We start from the raw sequence: 22,659 nt of genomic DNA, 5'->3' as shown, positions 1-22,659 counted from the left end.
GTGGAGAGATGGGGGGGCACTAGTATGATGCTGGGAGCCCCCTTCCCTCCTGCTCCTCCCTGGGGAAGCCCCTGGGGCTAGGAGGGAGTGCGGAGGGGGGAGCCAGGTGCAGGGTCAAGTGGGATCATGCAACAGCTGCTCTTGGAGAACTAATGAGGCAAAAAAGACACCCACAGAAGCGCTGAGCACAGCATCCTGGCCCAGCCGCGCACTTGCTGCCCGCCTGCTCATGAGACTGAGCTGGGCTCCGTGGTCTTCATTCCTACCCAAGGGCCTGGCCAGCCACCTGGCCACACGCACCCTGGTGATGCTATTAATAATCCCTTGAGTGGAGCCACCCCCATTCAGCCTCAGCCCGGCCTGGGCCAGTGGGTCAGACCCACTTCTGAGCCCTGAGGCCACTGCCTAGCATAGTAAAAGTAAGCACATACACATGCATGGGGGCATGGGGTGGGCCCATGCACCTAAATGTGGAACACATGTTCCTACACACGTTCCTGCCCATTCCACACTTTCTCCAACCAGCTACAGTGTGCCAGGCCAGTGTTAGTAAGGGCTAACACTGTCCCTGACTCAAGACTGAGGGTGGATGAGCTGGCTGCACCGCTGTCCTGGGTGGCATCACCTACAGGTGAGCACGCAGACTGCCAGGCACTTCAGGAGCCTGGCCTCAGCCGTGGGGCGGGGCTTCACCAATGCCCTATGTCCAGGGTCCACCCTTCCCTGGACATAGCAGAGTGGGACAGAGGACACTCCAGGCTCTGAGTTATATAGTGTCTGCAGAGCCAGCCCAAGATGCCTCCCTGGGAGCCATCACTTGCTCCCTGCCCTACAGGGCTGAGTCCCAGCCACCTGTCCTCAAAGGGCTTTACTGCCAGTCCCCCACCCACTCCCATCGCCCAGCAGGACCTACCTGAAGGATGGGAGGATACTGTCATAGTAGTACCAGGTGGCAGTCAGGTAGGCCCGGCTCGTATCGGTGGAGTACAGGCGCCACGCAGCCTGGTGGTATGGGGACATGGGGGAATGGGGTGTCAATGAGACCTCTCAGCCTCACACCAGCCCTCTTCCCTGAAGGAACCCAGTCCTCAGGCCTGCTGAGGGCAACTCAGAGCCAGAGTCTAGTTCCGATTCCAGAGCCACCAGCAGGGCCAGCCGAGAAATCAAGGCCTAGAGAGAAATGACTTCCCCAAGGTGACACAGCAGATCAACATCAGAGCCGGGGACTTAGATGCAGGGGTTAAGAGCTGGGGTTTTGTTGTCGGGCAGACATGGGTTTCCAGTCCCAGCTCTGCCCCTGACTAGTGCGGACAAATTAAGTAAAGCTTCAGAAACCTCATCACCTATAAAATGGATTTAATATTCCTTCCCTAACAGGGGGCTGTGAGGACTAAATGAACAAATGTATACTAAATGCCAAGCTCAGTTAATAACAGGTTCTCCTGTTAAACACTCTGTTTTCTTCCTTATCACATTTGATAAATATCTATTCACTGTGTATTAGATTAATGTCTCCCCCTAGACTGTAAATTATGTCTTGGTCACTGCTGTGTCCTCAATGCAAATACAGCGTCTGGCGCATGTGGGTGTTCTGCGAAAGTCTGGGGAATGAATGCTGACTGAGTGAATTATTATCACTAATAACTCCACTCCATCTCTCCCCTGCTGTCACTGCCCACAGGAATACTAAGGACTGAAGAGGGGAGGAAAGAGCATCACCTACCAACCCCTCACATCCATGGACTTGCAGGGCTTCCTTTGAAGCAGGAGGGATGCAAGTCAGACAAGAGGAAAGACTGGCCCTCTCCCTCCAGGTAAAGAGAGCCAGGGAGGGACAGCGAGTGTAGCCATCAGCGAGGGCAGGGAGGCATGGAAGCTGCCGGACAGGACAAAGCAGAACTGGGCCCTGGATACCTCCTTTCTTTGGATGCTTCTTGTCCTTAAGGGGCTGCCACCGCTGACCTCACCAGCCAGGCGTCCTCCTAAGACAGGAATATTTTTACTTCCTGCTTGCCTAGGCCCCTGGCATGGGCTAGGGAGCAGCTGCCAGAGCTGTCTCATTAATTATGGGCACCACAATACCAGCTGTCTCTCGGCACGGCCAGTGCCAGCCGCCTGCCCCTACAATGCCCTCGAAGGGCCAGCTCCCAGGGGACAGTGGCCATTGTGCCCAAGGGACACTAAGAAGAAAAGGCTATGCTGGTGGTTGGAGAGAGATAGCAGGGATGGGGAGAGGGGTTCCACCCTGGGGAGGAGAGATAAGGAGGAGTTGAGTAAGGCTAGGGTTTGGGGGCCGGAGGGTGACATGTTGGGGAGCAGGCAGGGTGGGCTATGCCAGTATCCCTGAGCCATTTCCTGCAAGGAGTTCTCTTGCACACACCCCTGACTAGAAAGAAGCCAGGGCCTAGTCCCAGGGTCACAGAAAATCAAGAGCCCTGGCTCAGGCCACAGTCGGTCAGAACACCCCATGACACTGGGAAATGGAGACCGCACACTCCTGGCTCTCCAGCCACCCCTGTGGCTGGTCCTTCTGCCTCCTTGGCCAGCTCAACTTTGCCCAACCAGCCACTAAATGTTGAGGTTCCTAAACACCCAGTCTGGACCATATTCTTTTCATTTGTATCAGTGCTTGTGGAATGAATGAATGAATGAATGAAGGTGCTGGGAATGGAACAGGCTTACTGAGAGCTGCACAGCTGACCGGTGGCAGAACTGGCTCTCCTCCAGGGGCCTAGGGCCTCTTGTCCCAGCTCCACCCCTCTCCAGGCCCTGTAGAGTGGGGCCTGGAGTTGGGCAGTGGGACAGCTGTGGCTAGCCCTAAACTGGGCATGTGGTGCAGGGGACCGTTTCTGACAATCTCAGTTAGCATCCCAGCTCTGCCTATGGCTTGGCATGTGACCCAGAAAAGTCACATCCCTTCTCTGAGCTTCAAAGTGGAGTCACAGTTGGTCTGGGACACATGGGTCAGCATATGGGGTTGACACACCAATGCAGTCATAGCATCTCATCACAGGGCATCCTGGGCATGTTGTACCTGGATGAGGTTGGCTGCTGGCATCCTCCGCTTCTCAAAGTGCTTCTGCCGGTGCTGCTCCTGGACCTTCAGGGCGAAGCCAGAGCCCAGGATGCCCTGGTGGATAGGGCATGGTTGGGGGAATGCAGTAGTTGGAGGCAACAAGAGGCTGCAAGGGTATCCCCATCCTTGCCCACCGAGGCACCCCAGGCTACTCAGGCAAATCTGTGACAGGGGCTGAGCAGGTCCCGCTCCTAGCCTCCCCCACCAACCCAGCAGAGGGCAACTCACGGCGGGCAGGGCAAAGAAAGAGATGCCCAGTAAGGCGAAGCCAGCAGCCAGGACCCTGCCCAGCCATGTGTGCGGCGTCTTGTCACCATAGCCGATGGTTGTCAACGTAATCTGGGGATACAAACAAGTCACCTGCAGGACTGGTCACTGGGGCCACCTGCAAGAGCTTGTTGGGGGCACAGGCTGGTGTGAGCCTGATCATGAGGGAAGGGGCCTAGTGGTCACCCACAGGAGTTGGTTACAAGGACCTGCCACAGGGGCTGGTTAGGAGCATAGACGATGCCCTCTCTCCAGTGCTGGACAGCAGAAAGGGGCACAGGTCACAAGGGCTCGATGTGGGGGGCTGGGTGGGAGCACGAGCCGGTCCACTAGACAGGTCGGGGGGCTCCCACAGGGTCTGGTCTCAGGGGTCCTAGCTCTAGCCAGAGGGCGCGGACAGGCCTGCTCAACCCCAGAGTCGGAAGTTCCCAGGCAGGGCCCCAGGCAGAAGAGCAGCCCTGCACAGACCCTCACGCACCGTCCCCCACCAGAGCGAGTCGGCGTAGGAGGAGAAGTCGTTGTTGGCGTCCTTCTCGGCCAGGTAGACCAGGAAGGAGGCGAAGATGAGCACCAGGAACCCGATGTACCAGGCGGTGATCAGCTCCTGCCGGGTGGGCGAAGGGAGTGAGGAGGTGAGGGGCGCTGCGCCCGCGGGAGAGGTGGGAGCTCCCAGAATGGGAGGGGATAAAACACCGCACCTCTCAGAGCTCCCCGGAGCGCCCTGGCTGTGACTCTGCTGCTTTTCTTTCTCAGCTCCTCCCTTCAAGGAGACCCTGCCCTGCCTTCGCGAAACCGCCAGGACCCCCGGGCCTGCCCTTGACTCTCCAGGTGACAGGCTCAGTCTCCACCCCAGGCCACCTTGCCTACCCCCAACGCCCTCTTTCAGATTTCGATCCGGGCCCTACAGCTAGCCCCGCTCCCGCCCCAGCTCAGCTCCTACTGTGCTGTGCTAACAGTCAGTCCAAAGCCACAAGCTTCCAAGTGAAGCGGGCAAGCCCTCTCCTCTGGCCCCGCCTCCTGGCCTGGTCCCGACCCCTACGCTCCGTCCTGCCCCGCCCCTTAGGCCCCGCCCCATGTCCTGGCCACGCCCCTTCCGGCGCGGAGCTAGTCTCCGGCCTCATCCGCTGCCTTGTCGCTAGTCTCTCCACCCACCCCACCCCACCCCCGAGCTCCTCCCGGGCCCCTGACCTCTCTGCTCCTCCCCAGACACGCCCTCGGGCGTCCACGCGGCCCGCTGGCCTCACCTTGCTGTGCGCGTAGACCACCGAGCCTAGCAGCTTCCAGGTGCCGCCGCGGCGGTCCATGCGCACCATGCGCAAGATCTGCAGGAAGCGCATGCTGCGCAGCGCAGACGTGGCGAAGATGTTGCCCTGTGTGCCCGCAGCGATGACGGCCACCGAGGCCACGAACACGATGAAGTCTGCAGGGGCGGGGGTGGCAAGGTCACAGCCAGGGAGCCAGCCCACCCGGGTCGGGGACTTCTGGGGCCATGGGGCAGGGGGGATTAGGAAGGTCCATTGAATGTGTCAGTAGCCAGGGTCAGGGTCAGGGTCAGGAATGGGGTCAAGGTGTCAACCCTGGTGCTTAGGGTGAGGAGTCAGGGGCCAGGTCCAGCAGGGCAGGCCTTCTTACCGATGACACAGAAGGGTTTTCTGGCAAACCGCAGGCGGCCCTGCCATCCTCGGTAGCGGCAGCAGCATCCAGCCGACCAGACTCGGATGATGTACTCCAGGCCAAATACCACAATCATCACGAATTCCTGTGGGACCAGGGACCTGAGTTCTGGTCCCCACTTTCCAGAACCAGGGTCCTGGTCACAGTGCCAACCCAGCCAGGAGTCCTTGGGGAGGGGGGCCAGAATCTCCTCAGACCCCTCTTCTGGAGGTTCTTACACCTGGGTGGACTTGAGGAGGATTTCCAGAAGGCAGGTGGCCCAGTCCAGGCCCTCCAAGGAGACCAAGGCCCAAGTCTGTCCTCCCCTTCCGACCCCCATGAGCTGTCTGGATTTTTCTGCTCCTCAACCTGCCCTCAGTCTCCCAGACATCTCAGACTCCCTAACCCTGGCTGGGTGACATAAGAGGTGGTTATCTGTTAGCTGTTAGCTGTTGCCCTCTGAGGGGCTTCTGTTGGATATTTTTTGTTTAGGAAAAAAAAACAAAAACAAACACCTAATCTAAACTATAACCTACCAAAAATGGCATTAGCAGTTTTTGCTCTGAGAAGGGGTGGACCCTACTCACCTCTTCTATTCTGGGCTCATCATAAGCCCTCACATAGAGGCAGGCAGTCCCCCAACACCTACTATAAAGTGGGGACAATGCCCAGAGAGGGGCAGCCACCAGCTCAGGGAACACAGCACAGCAAGCTGCTCTCTGAGCCATGGTATGAGAAGCCTCTCTCCGCCTTACACAGGCCCCTCAGACCTGGGCTCCCAGCACTCACCAAGATGAGGAGACACTCGTTGGCAAATTCCTGGTGCTCCTGGATAGTGGACAGCACAGACAGCACCAGGCAGCTGAAGACCAGCAAAAATCTGCAATTGCAGCATGAAGGAGAGGGTTAGATTGCTGGAGGGACAGGACAGCCAAGGAGCTTCTGGCAGGGGGCTGCTGAGTCAGGGGAGGAGGGAAGCATTATTTGGGGAGAATTATTTGGAAATCAGAATCAGAGTTACGGCTCTCTGCTGGTCACCAAAGGCAGCACTTGCCAAACCCATGCTGCTGAGCTCACAGACACCTCACAACTCTGTCGATTGCCCCCTGACACAGGCTGCACCTCAGAGAGGTGGTCATTCCACTGTGAGTGGCAGGTATGTCTGGGCTGGCAGTGGGAACAGACAGGCTCGGGGTTCCTCCAGGCTAAACCACCCACAAGTGGTGGCCTCAGCCCCTAGCTTGGTTTTAAGTTGTCTTGGAAGAAGTGTCCCAGAGGCTTAGGGGAGGTCAGCGGCTGAAGGAGGGACACCCTTCCCCATGCACACCAAAGTGGCAGGAGCATGACCTCATCTGCAGAATGGGGACAACTGCCTCTGCCCTCATGGGCTCTTAAGGAATTAAATAACGAGACAGCTAACAAAGGACAGGGGATCAGGGAGGACAGGTAGGGAGGGAAGAATGCAGTGTGGAGAGGGCATAGGGAGGGGAACCAGGCAGTGTGGAGCTGGGCCATCGAGGCCAGGAACTCCCCTGGGGACAGGAGAAGCTACTGAGTGGCCCAGAACCCAATGTTTAGAAATGGGAGGAACCTTAGCGCCTAACTCATCCAATGCTTCCCTCATCCCCAATTGCACATATGAGGGAAACTGAGGCCCAGAGAGGGAGAGGGATTCACCTAAGGTTTCCTGGTATGTCCAGACCAGAGCTGAGATTAGAGCCAGGGTTCCCAGTGGACAGGAAGAGCACAAAGGGCGTACGAGAGAAGCCAGGGGCCTTGGTGGTACGCGAGTATGTGAGGGAGGGCGGGATGAGAGGGTACAGTCTCCAGACGCAGCAAAGGAGAATGAGCCAGACTCTAGGAAGCACCCCTCTTTGGGATGGGGGTGTGCTGAACACACACGTGCCCTGGGAGAGACTCCAGAGGGAATGGGCTTCTCTGGAATACATTCCTTCTGGACTGACCCACCGGCCTTCCCCAGACGTCCGCAGAATCTCCCCATCTCTGCACCGCTGCTGGCACCGTGTGTGCCGAATATCACCATCTGAGCCTGCGAGACTTGCTCACCCTGCACCCCCACCCAGACACAAATGCTACCTGCTGTGAGGAGCCCCAGTGGTTCCCCCGCCCCCACCCCACTGTTCCCTCTTCAGAACTTCCCGCTCCCAATGCTTGCCTCCCTGTGTGTGGCCCAAGTCACTTTCTACATGGCTTTATTTGTGTTCGTGTTTGAGGGTGGCCTTAAGGGCATGGGCTCCAGGTCAGAGAGGTCTGGGTCTGAATCCCAGTCCCACTTATGCGTGTGGCTCTGGGAAAGTCACCTGCCTTCTCTAAGCCAGTCTCCTTATCTGTAAAATGGGGGCTGGTGGGAGGATGACATGTAAAGGGCACAGCCCTGCCCTGACCCACTTACCCCTCCTTGGACAGGGGCTCCCGGCCTTCTTGGAGGGCGGGATCTGGGGCTGCATCCCAGCGAATGCTCTTGGCTGGAGAAAGTAGGTGGTGGGTGTCGGTAGAGTGTTTGGAATGAATGAGTGAGGAGGAGGCCCCCTTCACCTGTTCCAGCCAGCGCTGAGTCAGCACTGACGTGAGACCTGAGGGAGCAGCAGGGAAGAGCACCAGCTCCTCGTGCTCAGTAATTAACCACAGAAAAGGCGGCAGCCACACCCACCTGGATGGGGACTGCCCTGAGACAGGGTTTGGGACTGGCAGGGCCCTCCCTGAGGTCATCTCATCTAGCCCCCTCCCCGGGGAAGGGCTGCAGCCACACCTTCACGGGACCTCCCCTGGCCCTGGACAGACACCTCAGTCCCCTTTCTCAGCTGACCACAGAACGTCAGGGAGCAGTGGGTCACACTGGGGCTTCCTACTAGGTGTGTCAAGAATTTTGTTTTCCTCAACACTTTTCTTACCCTGTCAATAGTCACACACCCATAAAGTTTCCACTTCACAATAGGTTAAGTGAAAGAAGCAGATTACAAAACGTTAAGGGCAATATGATCCCAATGTTTAAAATACAGATGTTTTTTATGCACATACCAAGAGCCAGCAAGGCTTATCTCTGGTGGCAAAATGAAGTGACATGGCTTTTGTGTTGCTTTCTGCTTATCTGTATTTCCTAATTTTTTAAGGTATAAATGGGTTGCTTGGGCCATTACAAACGGATATAAACTTTAAGATGTATTTCCTTAAAAGTGCAAACAGGAAAAGCCCACTTTGAATGCTGCCCCCCCTTGACGACACTGGCCTCTGCCACTTGGCAGGTGTGAGGTGTGGCAGCCGTGCCCCGGAGTCCGGCCCACATGTCCAACTGCCTACTCAACGTCTCCTCTCGGATGTCTGGTGGCCTCTCACACTGAGCATGTCAGACACAGCCTCTCAATCTGCCCTCAAACCCAGCTCACCTTCGGCCTCCCCGTCTCAGCAATGACACCACGGTTCCCCCAGGAGCTTAGGCCGAATATCTGAGTTCTCTTGGATTCTCCGTATCCCTCACCCTCCACGGCATGTTCTGTAGCAAATTCTGTTGGCTTTTCCTTCGGAATCCAGCCCTGGGTGGGCCAGGTCTCACCATCCTGACCAAGCCACCACCACCCAGCCCTACCTGCTCTCCCCGTCACCACTCTTGCCTTCACACGTACAGAGCGAAAGTGAAACTTCTCGGCACGTCCAGCAGGGCCCTGCTAGACCTGGACCCCCCCACCTTGAATGTGACCTTTTCCACTGCCCTGCCCACTCGCCCCAAGTCGCTCCAGCCTCCTTGCTGGCCCCGGAACACAGCGGACACGCTCTGCCCCAGGCTGTGCCCTGCTTTGCTGTCTCCTCTGCCTGCTGCTCCCCACTTGCCCTGTTCTGCTCAAATGCTGTTCCTTGGAGAGGCTTCCCCAGCCAGCCCCTCCCTGAAATAATGGCCTCATCCGGACTCTCTTGCCCCCTACCCTGATTGACTGATGATTGATGGATTTCACAACACTGTTGAAAGACTGAGTAAATGAATAGCAGGAATGCGCATCAAATGAACATCGAAACACCATGTATGTCACTAAAGCCCCAGTTTGTACCCACTGAAGAGGCTCCCAAAGCTCCCCAGTGCCTGACTTGTCGGGCTCCTCAGTGTCTTTCCCAAGAAGACCTGCCTCTGACATTGGGCGGATGGAGGCTGCTTACAAAGCCCCTGAACTTCACCTCCCGCCGCCTTAATCCACTGGCTGGGGGTTTCTTTACCCTCGATGCTTGGTGCATGTGCAGGGATGCACTTGGTCTGACAGGGAACATCCTGTGTTCCAGGCGCCTGAATAATTATCCCCATCTTCCAGATAAGGAAACAGGGCCCAGGGAGGGACAGACTTGCTCAGGATCGCACAGCGAATCGGTGGCAGAGCTGGGACTGGATCTCAGTATCTGGAGATCAGGGGTGGAGAAGACAGTGTGAAGGAGCCCCTGAGCTGGGTCCGGTTGTGTCTGCCGGAACCAGTGTGTAGTTGATACATACGACAAATAAGGACTGTCTAAGGATTGTCTGTGGCCTGCCCTGGGGCCTTAGCTTCTCCATATATACAAGAATAGATGGCACATAGAGCTACCTGGCCTGGTCCCCCTGTAATCTCCCCAGCAGAGAGGCCACACTGGCAGCCACTTTCTGGAGCACGCTGATTGTGTCTCGCTGCAATGAGGGGCCCATGTCCTCCCTTGCCCACCCAAGAGGCAGAGCTGGGACAGGTGGGTGCTGCTTGGCTTCCTGTCTACATCCCCCCACCCGTTCCACGACTATTGCCTCACTCGGGAGGGAGCAAGATTAGGGATGAAAAAGTAAAAGCTTTGCTTAGATTCATGGCTCTCAACTAGAGTGGGCATCAGAATCACCTAGTGGGCTTGTTAAAATACTGATTTTTTGGGCCCTGCTCCTGATTCAGGGAGTAGGAAGTGGAGCCTGAGAATCTGCATTTCTGCAGAGTTCCCTGGTGATGCTAATGCCACTGTTCTGGGACCTCACTTTGAGAATGACTGGCTTAGCAGATGGGAGTGGCTGTGGCTGAGTCAATTATCAGCCTCCTCAGGGCTTTTTAAACAACTGCAGGCATTGCCTTCTCTTCATTTGCATATTTGCTGCACAGGGCAGGGGCAGGGGCAAAGCCCTGCCAGGAGGTGGGTCTGGTGCTGTGACGCAAAGTAGTAACCGTAACTTCTCCTGCTGGCCGACAGTTTCCTATCCACCAGGCGCTGTGCCAAGCCCTCCACATGCATGTTCTTAATCGCGTCTTGCAACAACCCCGTGGGAGCAGTACCACAACCACCCAAAGCTTCCAGATAAGGAAACAGAGGCTCCGAGGGGTATACTATGATGGCTGCAGAATCCTGAATTGTACCAGAAACACTGAATTGTACACTTTAAAAGGAGGAATTTTATGATATATGAATTATATCTCAACAAAGCTATTATTTAAAAGAAGAACAACAGAAAGAAAGGTATATTAACTTGTCCAAAGTCATAAGGTCAGGACCTGAACCCAAGACCACCTGGACCACCAGCCAAACTAACTCTCTGGGCGTCAGTTTCCCTGTGTGCAATGTGAAGGTGGGGGAGAACTCAACAATGGTTAAGGTCCTGTCAGCCTTGTGACTCTACAGTAGTGGGGTGGAAGGGAGAGGGTTGGTCATCAGCCAAGCTCCCAATTCTTGGGGGATGTCCCCGTAAGGACAGAGGCTGGGAGGCTGGAGAGAGATGGGGATATGATGGAGGGGAGGATGGCAGGGAATCTCACAGCAGAAAAGAGGTTGTCACCTATCCTCTCTGGGTCACATTCACTTTAGAAACATTAGTTATCGTCTACACTAAGCCAGGTTTATCATAAAGCCAGAAACGAATAGGCCAGGTCTCAAGAAATTAACAACACAGAACACAACTCAGTGGTGACACGATGGATGAGGCGATGACAGTGTATTGGGAATTGGGAGGGCCCTGAGAAGGCGTCAGGGCAAAGTGGAGGGATCGGTGAAGGCTTCTTGGAGGAGGTGACTAGCCAAGGGTGGGGGCACCCCGGGCAGAGGAAGCAGGATGCGCAGGCAGCAGCGATGTAACAGTCTGCAGGCGCCCAGGACGGCCAGTAGTTCTGGCCGGTGGGGGCCTAAAGAGAAGCGGGCAGTGGAGGAACCGGAGACGGCCAGGTCTGGGGCCTCGAGTGGCGCTCTCAGGCATTTTGAACGTTATCCTAAAGGCAATGGGGCTTCATCGAAGGGTTTTAAGAGAAGGAATGGCATAATCTGAGCTGTGTTTCGGGACACCACTCATGGGCAGCGAGGAGCGTGGATTAGAGGAGTTGAGACTGATCAGGAAAACCAAGCAGGAGGCACCACAGTAATTCAGATGAGAGAGGAGGGTGGCGCGGGCCAGGATGGTGGCAGCAGGGAACAGAGGCACGTGCATGGGCTGGAGAACGCCGCAGCAAGCAGGACTTGGTGAATAGTTGGCAATGGGGACAGTGAGAGAGAATGACTCCTCTATTTCTGGTTTGGGCACCGGATGGATGCAGGTGCCATGAGTGACCTCATGGGAGAAGGGAGACTCCGGTGGCGGAGCAGGTGTGGGGCGGCGAGTTCCCTTTTGGACATGTTGAGACACTCAGTGGGTATGAAGAGAGACCCAGGCTGGAAAGGCAGACTTGGGAGCATTGGGGTAGAGGGGGTGACTGAGGTCATGGGAGTGGCCGTGACAGTCCAGAGAGCACGTGGCAAAGTCGGTGGGGGTGGCGGCAGGGCACGGGACCGATGGAGCCCCAGTGGTACAGAGGGAGGAGAGACTGGGAAGGGTAGCGGGGGAGATGGGAGGGAAAGCAGAAGAGAGAAGCGTCAGAGGCCAAGCGCGGAAAGTGTTTCAAGGAGGGAGTGGACAACCGTGTCAAATGCTGCCAAGAGGTCAAGTGAGATAAGGCCTGAAAAATGTCCTCTGGATTTGGTGACATGTTGGTCACTGGGTACCTTGGCAAGGGCAGCCGCAGAGGGTGGGGAGGACCAGAGCAGACCCGGATGAAGGGAGAAAGGGAGAGGGCCGGTGGGGAGGTGGAGACAGTGAGTGTAGACATGACTGTTTTAAGACTGCAAAGAGGAGAGGCAGAGATCAGTAGCTGGAGAAGGTAAGGGCATGGGGAATCTTTTTTTTTTTTTTTCTTTTTAAGATGAGAAAGCCAGCGTGGAAGGAGCCAGAAGAGCAGGAGAGAAGGAGAAGTTGAAGATGCAGGGGAGATAGGAGTGATCAGTGGGCTGAAATCCCCACGGAAGCTGGGAGGCTGGATCAGGAGCCCGGGAGGGCTTCTGTCCTGCAGGGAGGACCCCTCCAGCTTCCACTGCAGCGGGCAGGGGACCAGGTGGGAGAGGGGAGGAGGCCGAGAGAGCTCCCATCCTCTGGGGACTCCGTGAAGAAGAGGCAAGGCCCCCCTTCGCAGAGGTGGGCAGCGGGGCGGGGGGACCTGAAGAGGTGGGGGGCATGGAGGCATGGAGGCTGGCAGAAGGAGCTGACCAGGCCCTGGGGAGGAGTCCCTCGGGAGCACGCACGGGGCCATTATCCCCAACAGCGAGCAGGAGTGCACAGGTACTCAACACATGCATTTGTTGGTTTTGTTTAGTTTTTATTGTTTATTTTTAAGGCATGATTATCCAGGGAGGAAGCAGCCTGTGTGGGAACAAGGGACCCCCCCACCACCAAGCCAAGATAAATGCAGATCCAGGTTCTGCCCCATCTTTCCTCCTGTACCTCCTTCCTTCCCTCCCTCTCTCCAGTGCCCCCCACCCCCACACAGGCCTGAGCCAGTGTCTGGGGCCTGCCTGGCCACCAGTGGGCTCCGTGATTTCTGCATCTGGCCTGGAGAGTGTGTGACTCTTTTCTTGCTCCCCAGACCAGGGCCTCAAAGGCAGGGTTCTGTCTTCCCTCAGCTGGGAGACCCTGAGGCCCACCTGTCCCCATTCAGCCAAGGTTCCTGGAGGACAGAAGCCATGGCCCTCACCACCTTCCCGCAGAAAGGGGTTCTTTAAATCTCCGCACAGAGCTGATACGGAAGAAGGGACTTCAGCTAGACTTGGCAGGCACTTCCTGACTAGGGGTGCAGTGTGGCCTGGAGGGCCCCAGGCTTCTCTAGGGAGAGCGGGCACTTACTTTCTCTTGCAGGGGGACAGAGGGGAGGGGCAGTAAGCCAGGCCTCAGAGCGAGGCTCTTTCCAAGAATCCTCAGGGGCTGGGAGGAGACGTTTCCCCTGATCCAGCGATTCTAAATATGGCAAAGGGAGCAAGAGCACGTGACCCAGGGCCCCACACCAGGGCTGCTGCCTCCGCTGCTGCTTCTCTGGGCCAGAGGCCTGCGCTGGGGCTCGGGGCTCGGGGCTCGGGATGAGGCCTTGATGGAGCCTCAGTTTCCCTGTCCACAGCATGACGGTGGGGTACTACTCAGTGACGGCTAAAGTCCCTTCGGCCTTATGACTCTCCAGCAGTGGGGTGGAAAGGAGAGTGTTGGCTCTCAGCTCAGTTCTAGTTTCTCTGAGGCTGTCCCTGGGGGGACAGCAACCGCCAGCACATAGTACAAACTAGGAAAAAAAATCCCCTCTCTTGGAGGACCTATTAGAAAAAGGCATTCCCTTTTGCCTGACAAGTTACGCTAACTTGACCTCTCTAGATGGACCCATTAGAAACAGGCGGTAGCCAGGGGAGCCACATGGAGCCACCAACAGGGCTGGCACAGAGCCTCTCTCTGGGCTGCCCCACCCCTGGGCACAGGCTGGATTTCAGCACCGATTAGCCCTGAGCTGGGCCCTTTTGCAGTGCCCAGACTGCGTGCCAGCCCCGTGGATGGCTCCATGCGGCTCCCCTGGCTACCGCTGATTCATTTAGAGCTGGAGACTGACCCAAGAAGCACCCACCCACAGGCTGGGCTGAACCAATCAGACTGTCTTTCTCAGGCATGGAACTATGCACCACCGAGAAAAGCTGGCCGAGGGGTAGAGACAAGCAGCAGTGAGACTGCACACCCCAGAACCTCGTCTCCCGCTCTCCAGTCCATGCATCCTGGACGTGCTTCCTGCCATGAAGCCTCTAGAGAGTCCTTCTCTTCCCTTACCATAGCTGTCCTCCACCCCCACATGCCAATTTTTCTCGAGCTAGCTTGAACAGTCTCCATCCCACTAGGACATGGAAGGCAGTCTTTTAGACAAGGTATTTGATGAGTGATAGCTTCATCCTCTCCTGCCTGGACCAGCCCCAAAACTTCCAACTTGTTCTCTCTGCTTTCCTCTGCCACAGCCAGACCACCTGCTGCACCAGGTAAGTGGGCTGAGCAACACATCAACATCAGCCAAGGGTGGAAGAGGAGGAGCAGGGCCCGTCCCCTTCTTAGGGGCTGGCCAGGCAGCACTGACTCCTCAAGCAGGGAGCCGTGGGGCTCCCAAGCAGGAGGCCATCGAAGTTGCCAAGCAGGGGAACTAAGGGCTGGATATAGGCAGCCAGGATTTGCGAAACTTAAACAAGACGGCCAGTGGAAACCTTCCCTCCGTTCCACCGAGCAGCTCCCTGTGGATTCGCGTGGCTGAGTTTTACATGCTAGATTTGGCATAAGATATAATTTGAACGAAGAGCTTCAGTGCTTTTTTTAAAAGTGTGAAATCCACTGACTTGCAGGCTCAGGCCCAAGCTCCTCAGCATGGTGCAAGGAAGGCCCCATCCACCCGGTCACCTTGCTCTTCTCCACCCGGTGCCCAGCCTGGCACTTGGCACTACATTATAGCTCTGTCTCACACAATGGCACAGGGCTTTTACCCCTGCCCATGCTGTGTCTGCCCTTCTTCAACCAGGCAGGAGGCAGGGTCAGGTGGGAGCCCCGACCTGACGTCCTCTAACCCCACCCCCCCCTCTATGTTCACCCCCACAGTGGCGTGTACCTGTGTGAGTACCTGCCTCCTACACACTGAATGCTGTTTGAGGGCAGCGTCCTGTCCTTTGTGTCTTTACCCAGTGAGTGCTGGGTAAGTTTCCTGAGAGAGCGCTGGGCAACCTCTCACTGCCACCAACCACTCCCAAGTGTGCCCTGCGGCCCCCGCCTGGCTCCACGGCTCAACCCTCTCCACAGGAGGGGGGATTATGAAGGAACCAGTGTGGGCAGCAGCCCCAGGGATCCACATAGCCTAGAGCCACAGAGCACTCCCTCGCTCACTCATTCAGTCACTATTCACTGAGTGCTCACCACGGGCCAGGCACAAGGACAGACAACATCCTTGCCTTCGTGGGGTTTACATTCTGGGAGCGGGGGATGGATAATAAATAACGAAGTATAGGTTCAAATTGTCAGAGGATGATGGAGAAAAATTACTTGGAAAAGGGGGACAAAGGGACAAGGGGACAAGGTATGGGACTGGGCGACTATTTTACAGAGGGTAGTCAGGGAAAGCAGCTTTGATAAGGCAGCATTTGAGCCACGTGGGCATGGGGAGAAGGGAGTTCTGAACAGACAGAAAGGCAAGTGTAAAGGCCCAAACCAGAAGAGTGCCTGGTGTGTTCCAGAACCATCAAGAAAGGGGTGGTCCCAGAGCGGAGTGGGCAAGGGGAGAGTGGTAGGAGGTGAGGGCAGAGAGGCAGTGGAGGTGTGAAGTGGACCCTCTCCTGCCCATGGTCAGGATCTTGGCCTTTACTGCAAGTGAGATGAGGAGTTTTGAGCAAGGAGTAGCTCTGTCTGATTTTCATTTGCAAAAGGTCACACAGGCTGTTGAGTGGAGGACAGACTATGGTGGGGGAGGGAGGAGCAATGACATTTGCCCCACCATGAGTTGGGAAGCTAATGGTATAATCCTAGCAAGAGATGACGGTGGCTTGTACAAGGTGAAGTGGAGGTGGCGAGACGTGATCAGATACTGGCTATATTCTGGCACTGAAAGATCCCTTGGCGATCAACCAATCCTCCCATTTATTGATGGAGAAACCGAGTCCTAGAGGGGCCTGGCTAACCTGTGATCATACGGTAGATGAGAGACACAGCTGGGCCTAGCCCCCAGATTTCTCAGTTCCTAAGGTAATGTTCTTTCATTTCTCCTCTTTCTGTAGAAGGACCCAAGCACTTTCACTCGCTCCTCAAAAACTCCCTCATCCTGGAGCCAGGAGGGGACCTGCTCCTACCCTTCCTGCTGTATGTAATTGGGCAGCACTGAGTTCGAGGACTCCCGGTTCCCCAGCTACTTGAGCCTGGCAGGGGTCAGGGTCACCTCCAAGGAGCCTTCTGTCCTCTGATTCAGCAGAATCTGTGCACTAAGGTGGGGGAGGGGGAAAGAGGGAAGATTCTAAAACAGGGGAAGGAGCTTAGTCCCTGCCACTTGGTTCTCAATACACCCAGAGCAGAGAGAGCACTGACAAGAGCTGACAGGGGAGAACAGGAACTTTGGGGAGGGCAGGGCTCCCTGCAGAGCTCAGGTACCACGACTGAGCCCAGCCTGGAAGCTCTACAGACTGAGCCATCGAGGACCCCACCCGGTGGTGGTTTGAAGACATGAAGGAAAGGGGTTTCAATTCCTTTGCGACTAATAAGCAAAGCAGCATGCAAACTCACAGGCCACACCTGGGGCAGCTGGTTGCAGCTGCCCTGAGAGGCTCACTCCCAGTGGGAACCCCAAATCCAGGACCAGCCAAACTTAATCCAGTGGGCCCTGCAAGCTGGAAAAGGCTTGCTGTGTGACCCTAGGCCAGGAGCTCAGCTTCTCTGGGCCTGTCCCACAGCTAAGGTGGAAGGGATGTTGGGAGGTTCTTAAGCCGAAAGCTAGGAGGACATCCACAGACACAGCCCTCGGTTTCCTCAGCCTGGAAAGGGAAAGGCTGCCAGCCTGCAGTTCTAGCTGAGCCAGAGTCCTCTAAAAGGCAGGAGCCTGCTTGGTGGCTCTGAGAGAGGTGTCAGGATTGGGGGCAGCAGAGAGGAAGCACAGGGGTGTGAAGAGAGCTAGAAACGACGCTGGGTCCACAAGTTCTCTGTCCTGACTCTGTCACCAGTCAGCTAAAGAGTTGGGAAACTGAGTCTCAGCTTCCTCCTCAGCAGGAGGAAGGGATTAGGCGGGGGTCTCTGAGGGGCCTATTTTTCGCTGCTCCATCTGGGACAGGTGATTCCAGCTTCCCAAATGGGAAGTGAGGCCCTGCACAGCTCGTGAAGCTGCCAGTCTTCAGGGACTTCAATGTTCCGGAGTCTCCAGAAGAGGGTCTTTTACATTTCACTTGCAAGGAAAGTTTAGAGGGACCTCCTTCTACCTCCAAAACTCTCCCATAATTGAATAATGATAGCAAGGAGGAGGCAGGGTAGACCAAAGCAGAACTTCCAGTAACTTATTAACCACATAAACAGTGCTGAAGATCAGAGGAAGGGGACAAATTATATCTCTGGTCCTGATGCCCTCTCCTCTTCTAACTGAGAAAGAAAGTCCCTAAATGCATCACAGTCAAAAGAACAGGGCTTGAATTCAGCTCTGCATAATCTTGGGCAAGCACACTGTCCCTGTCTGGGACTTAGTTTCTTAGTCCTTCTCATGCAGTCTGGAGGCAGGGGTCCAGACCGGATGAACCCTGAATAGAGAGGTTGCAGAAAGGCTTGGGTTCACCTCGGGACACAAGAGGCTGACACCAGGCAGGGCTCCTCGGGAGAGGGAGGAGTTTCTGGAGGGAGGGCTCCTGTGGGACTCCTTTCCCGGCACGGTCCTCTGCTCCTCTCACCCGCAGGGTCCCCTTTAGGCAGAGGCGCCAGGGTTCCGCGCCCTGGGGTCGGCGCGGCCGTCCCCGCCTCTCAGCGTGGGAGGGGCAAACTGGAAGGGGCGGGGCACGACAGGGGCGGGACCCGGAGGTGGGCGTGGCTCCAGGCCGACGCTGGAAGGGGCGGGGCTTCGCCGACACCCGCCTCCGAGCGCGGGAGGGGCGGGGGCGGTGCCGCGGCTCCGGTTACCTCCCCGCGGCCTCCCCCGCCTGGCCGGCTTCTTTTTCCGTTTCCAAATTAACAATTGAAAACGCTGCGGCCTGAAAGGCGAGCAGCGGGCCAAGCGGAAAGTGTGAAGGTGCCGCCGCGTCCCGCGGCCGGGGGCGGAGAGGGGGGACGTGACACCCCGACCGCCTGGTACTCGCCCACCCACTAATGCCCAGGTGCGAGGACTGAATGCCCCAAGACCCAGAGGTGCCAAGGCCCCTGAGTCGAATCTTGGCCTGATCTGGCCCTTGGTACCGCCGGGCCAGGGTCGCAGGACCCAGTGCCCAGGCTCGGGGTGGTGCCAACCCCCGAGCGGATGGCGGGGGGGCGCTAGGGCTGGGTTTTCACTCGGAGGCTGAGTGCCCGGGTGGGGCAGGTGCCAGACAGCACCTTCATAGCACCGTCCTAAAGGGCTCCCAGAGTCAGGTAGTTTCACGTGTGACCTCAAGCAAGTCATTTCACCTCACTGAGACTCAGTTTCCTCATCTGGAAAATGGGGAGAAAAGACCATACAGAGCTGCTTGTGAGGAACAAATTGAGACGATACATGAGGCTGGTCCACAGGGAGCACAATAGGTAGCAACTATTATCGTGTGTTGATAATGATGAGACTATTGAGTCCTTGGGCCCCCTCGGCTTCCCCTCATAGCTGAAGGAATTGTCCACCAATGGGGGATACTGGAGCTGAGGGTCTTTCCCTCCTCTCACCTCCTTAGACCCACTTGACAAAGAAACCAAAGCCAGGAAGGTCCTTGCAAGGGGTTCAAAATCAGAAATGAGTGGGAAGAACAGGCTTGAGCCCAGGTCCTGACCCCCAGGCCCAGGCTCTTCCTACAGAGATGGGTGGTCCCTGGGGTCAGCATCCCAGGCACCCAGGGACACAGGCACAGGCACAGGGAGCCAGAGGGTGGACACCAAGGGCAGTTTCTGGTCCTACCACCCCTCATAATGTAAGCTCCATGATGCAGAGACTTTATAGCGTTCACTGCTCTCTCTCCAACAAATAGTACAGGGCTTGGTGCATTGTAGCTTCTCAATAAATATTCATTGGGTGAGTGAATGAATAAATGAATGAATGAGCAGGTCCAGTAAACTGGGAAAAGCCTCTTTAATAACTGTAGCCCCCACCTGGCCACCTGTGTGAAGTTGTCTGCTTTGGGGAGGGAGGTGTGGAGTGAAGTCCCCCTCTCCCAGCCTGGTCACTTAGAGCAGTGGAATGGCGGGAAAAGGAGACCAGAACTGAGACAGGACAAAAGAGGAAGGAGTAGGAGATGTGGTCCCGCAAGGCAGAGTGAAGATCACTTCTCTCTTCCTAGCCCCCAACTCCCCACTCCTGGCCAGCCCAGGACTCAGCCCCCTTCCCCCTCCCTCCCTTCACTGACCACCACAATTCCAGCTCCCCACCCCCACCCCTAGTCCCTAGTCCATTTACCTGGCAGTCTGAGTGTCCCTTCCTTAGCTCCTCTCCCATTTACAATCCTACAATGGCTTCTTACTGTTTACAATGTAAAACCCAAGCTCCTTAGACTAGTGTTTGAGGCTGCACACACCCTAAGCACCACGCCACACTCTACTTCCCCATGCCCTGTTCGTGTCTACCTTGGTGACTTTTGTGCTCTCTCCTCTCCTTGGGTTGGCCCCCTTCGACCCCAAGAATCCCTGATCTGCTTTGGGGAGAAGAGCTCTCTCAGCCCCCGGGTTGGATTCCTGGCCCCCACAGGACCCCCTTGTGACTCTGTCCTGTGCTGAGGCTGTTCCTGCCTCTGTCTCCCCTCCCACCGCCTTCATTGAGATCCATCCCTCTAGAGCAGGGCCAGTCTGACTCCTCCACACCCCTCGGGCTGGCCCAAGTCCACACTCACGTTCAGGGAGTGAACCGAAGACCCGGGTCACCAGGGCCTTGAGCTCCAGTGAGCTTGCACTGCCCCACGAAGCCTGGGAGCTCTGGGTGAGGCTGCCTTGGGGTTGCTGCAGACGTTGCAGGGGGAGGATTGACGCACGTGCTCCCCTAACACTGCGGGGCTGGCGAGAGAGTACCAGTGGAGATCCACATACTGTGAGGCTAAATATTTAAAAGTTTAAATGAAGTTAACAAGCTGTTAAATAAAATATGTTCTATCCTTTCTGACACACATACCTTCATAACGATCTGGAAGGCCAGGTTGGAAGTGAAATTCTTGGACTCCTTGGAGTCCCATGCTGGAATCTGGCAGGGAGAGGAGAGCTAGCTCCTGCTACCCTCTGGTCCTCGGATTCTCTCCCCACACTGGGCCCACCCCTCCCAGGAGGGGCGCTGGGTCCACTCCTCGGTGTGTCCGGCTGCTCTTTCAGGATCCGGCCACACTCGCTGTAATCAGCTGCCCTTGGGCCTAGGAGCTCTGACAGCTCTCGGGAGGGTAAACTGGGGAAGGGCATGTGCAAGCCCTGGAAATAGACAGTATTTGGCCAGAGAATTCCAGGGTTACCTGGAATGTGTTCTAGAACAAGAGGGCCATGTGCAGCCTCCCGGTTGGTACGAGGGGCCATATAGGCTGAGCAGGCAGAATTCTGGGTCCCTACCCTCAACTCCACCCAGAGCAGCCCTGCTTTGATCTGTTTTACATACTGTGCTTCTGTGGCAAGTTTCATTTAAAGAACCATATCTACTGCTTAAAACAGTTTGAAAAGCTCTCATCTAGACCCTCCTCCCTACTGAACACAGGCGGAAGCTGAGGTTATGGAGATGCCAGTGACCGCACTCACGCTGCAGGCCAAAGCAAATCCAGGCACCATCCCAGGTCTCCTGCCTCTCTCCCAGGCCGGGGCCTCCGTGAACTACCCAAGGCCTGGCAGCTCATTTCTGATCCACGAGGGCCTCCAATGGGATGGGCCTCGGGGAGGAGGTGGGGTGCGAGCGGGCCTGCTGCTGGGGCCTCCTGTCTTGTCAGGGGGCTGGACCCTGGACTCAGGTTGCCCAGCTCAGGAGTGGATCGAGAGGCCAGACCAGGCCAGAGAAGGAGAGGGAGTCCTGGTATAAATAACCGTGGGGGGCCGGGATGTTTGGGCCCGTCTCCCGGGTGACGGCCATGTTTACTGCCCAGAGGGGGGGCATGGCCCACACATTTGCCTCCCTGACTTGTAGCCAAATTTCTTCTCCAGGAAGGGGTGGCCCAGGATTAGCCCCAAACACTCCAGCTCTGCACCCCAATCATCTTCCCCCAGCTGTGCCCCAACATGAGCCCAAAGCCTCCCTGACATTGCCCCCATTTTTCAGCCCCAAATGCTGCACAGTGCTGCACTTCCAGCGGCCCCAAGTGCCCAGCATTTGCCCCCCTAAGTCCTAATTCTGCTCACATAGTAGGAGGGGTGGGGAGCATGAGCAGGACAGGGGAAGGCCCCAAGCAGAGGAGCTGGCTGTGTGCCAGGGATCTGATCTGGGCCACTGGGCATGGGGCAGGGACAAACCTCTCCCACGGCCCTGGCCAAGACAGGGGGAGGGCTGCAGGCCCTGGATTAGAAGGGTGCAAATCCCTCTTCCCAGCCCAGTGCTCCCCCATGCCTGTCATGTGAAGGGCATTAGATGGCCAGACCCCATCAAGGAGGGGCTGGCAGGTGCCCTCATGGTCATGCTACAGCCAGCTCCTCTCCCCAGCCAGCCAGGCCAAGAGGGAAAAAACGCTTGATGCCGGAGGACAAGTGGAAAGGTTCCCTTCCCCATGAGGCAGCAGCTGCAGCCAGGTCCAAACACAGGGGCACAGGGGCTGGTGTGAGCCGAGTTCCCGCCAGCAGCCCAGTCCAGCCCGGCACACACATACACACGCACCCTGCCCAGCTGACTGATGGGTCTTGCTTGGGACACCAGCTGATTTTCACTGAGAGTACAGGCTCAAAATTGGGGCTGTGTCTGGCAGGGGTCCTAGGCAGGCACCTGAATGCCTGGGCTCCAGCCCCATGTCAGCCACTTCTCAGCAGAATGACCTTGGGCAAGTCACTTCTGTCTGAGCCTCAGCAGCAAATGGTGTCATACCTTCCTCCAGGGTGGTTATGAGAATTCAGTGGGATTTGCTGAGCAAACGATGATTAAACCCCACAACGGGCCAGGCATGCCTAAAAGTGTTTTGTGGAACATCAAGTGAGAGAGGGGACCTCCTTCCCAGTACCAGGTGGTAATTTGGACCCAGAGGCCGAGGCTATGAGATGTGACAAAACCTGCCCAAGAGCTCCCAGAGGTGACCTGAGCCCAGGCCAGCCTCCATGAAGCTCTGCAGAACGGCTGTCACTGGTTTATCATTGCTGGAGACAACTAAGATGCTTGGACCCAGCCTGGGTTCTGCTCTGGGCTTCACTGCTGACCTGAGTAGTGTCCCTGTCTTGTTCTGAGCCTCAGTTTCCTCACCAGAAGAAAGAGGGGACCGGGTGAAACCAGTGATTTCCACACTCTGTTGAGCTGCAAGGAAAGAAGGGAGATTGGCGCTGGGGCTGGCTGAGCCACCTGGGGTCTGCCCCTCCTCCACAGCACCCCTCCATGATCTGGGCCAAATCCCTGGGTGCTCTCCTGGGGCTGTTCTAAGGTTACTGTTCTAGGGGCCCCCATGACCCCAGACTACCTTTCCAGACAGCCTCAGGGCTTGCACCCACCCACTCTGCTTCCAAGGCATCCCCAGCTCAGCCACACACACCTCCCCCCAGGCCAGGGTTTGCATAAGCAGCTGAACTTTCCCTA

General features: G+C 56.6%; 1 protein-coding gene across 2 annotated transcripts in view; it reads right to left on the bottom strand.

Annotated features, from left to right (window-relative positions):
* Positions 1-22,659, bottom strand: part of KCNQ4 (potassium voltage-gated channel subfamily Q member 4) — a 51,771-nt gene that overhangs the window by 16,484 nt on the left and 12,628 nt on the right. For both annotated transcript variants that reach the window (XM_069477776.1, XM_069477777.1), the window contains exons 2-8: positions 5,786-5,876; positions 4,976-5,102; positions 4,588-4,763; positions 3,822-3,947; positions 3,305-3,415; positions 3,035-3,130; positions 914-1,002 (exon numbers count right to left, since the gene is read on the bottom strand). In XM_069477776.1, coding sequence (XP_069333877.1) covers positions 914-1,002; positions 3,035-3,130; positions 3,305-3,415; positions 3,822-3,947; positions 4,588-4,763; positions 4,976-5,102; positions 5,786-5,876 — 816 coding nt within the window. The remainder of the gene's footprint in view (positions 1-913; positions 1,003-3,034; positions 3,131-3,304; positions 3,416-3,821; positions 3,948-4,587; positions 4,764-4,975; positions 5,103-5,785; positions 5,877-22,659) is intronic.

The sequence above is a fragment of the Eulemur rufifrons genome, chromosome 8 (assembly GCF_041146395.1).
Source record: "Eulemur rufifrons isolate Redbay chromosome 8, OSU_ERuf_1, whole genome shotgun sequence".
NCBI classification, from domain to species: Eukaryota; Metazoa; Chordata; class Mammalia; order Primates; family Lemuridae; genus Eulemur; species Eulemur rufifrons.
The sequence above is the reverse complement of the archived record's forward strand: the minus strand, read 5'-3'. Positions and strand labels throughout refer to the sequence as shown.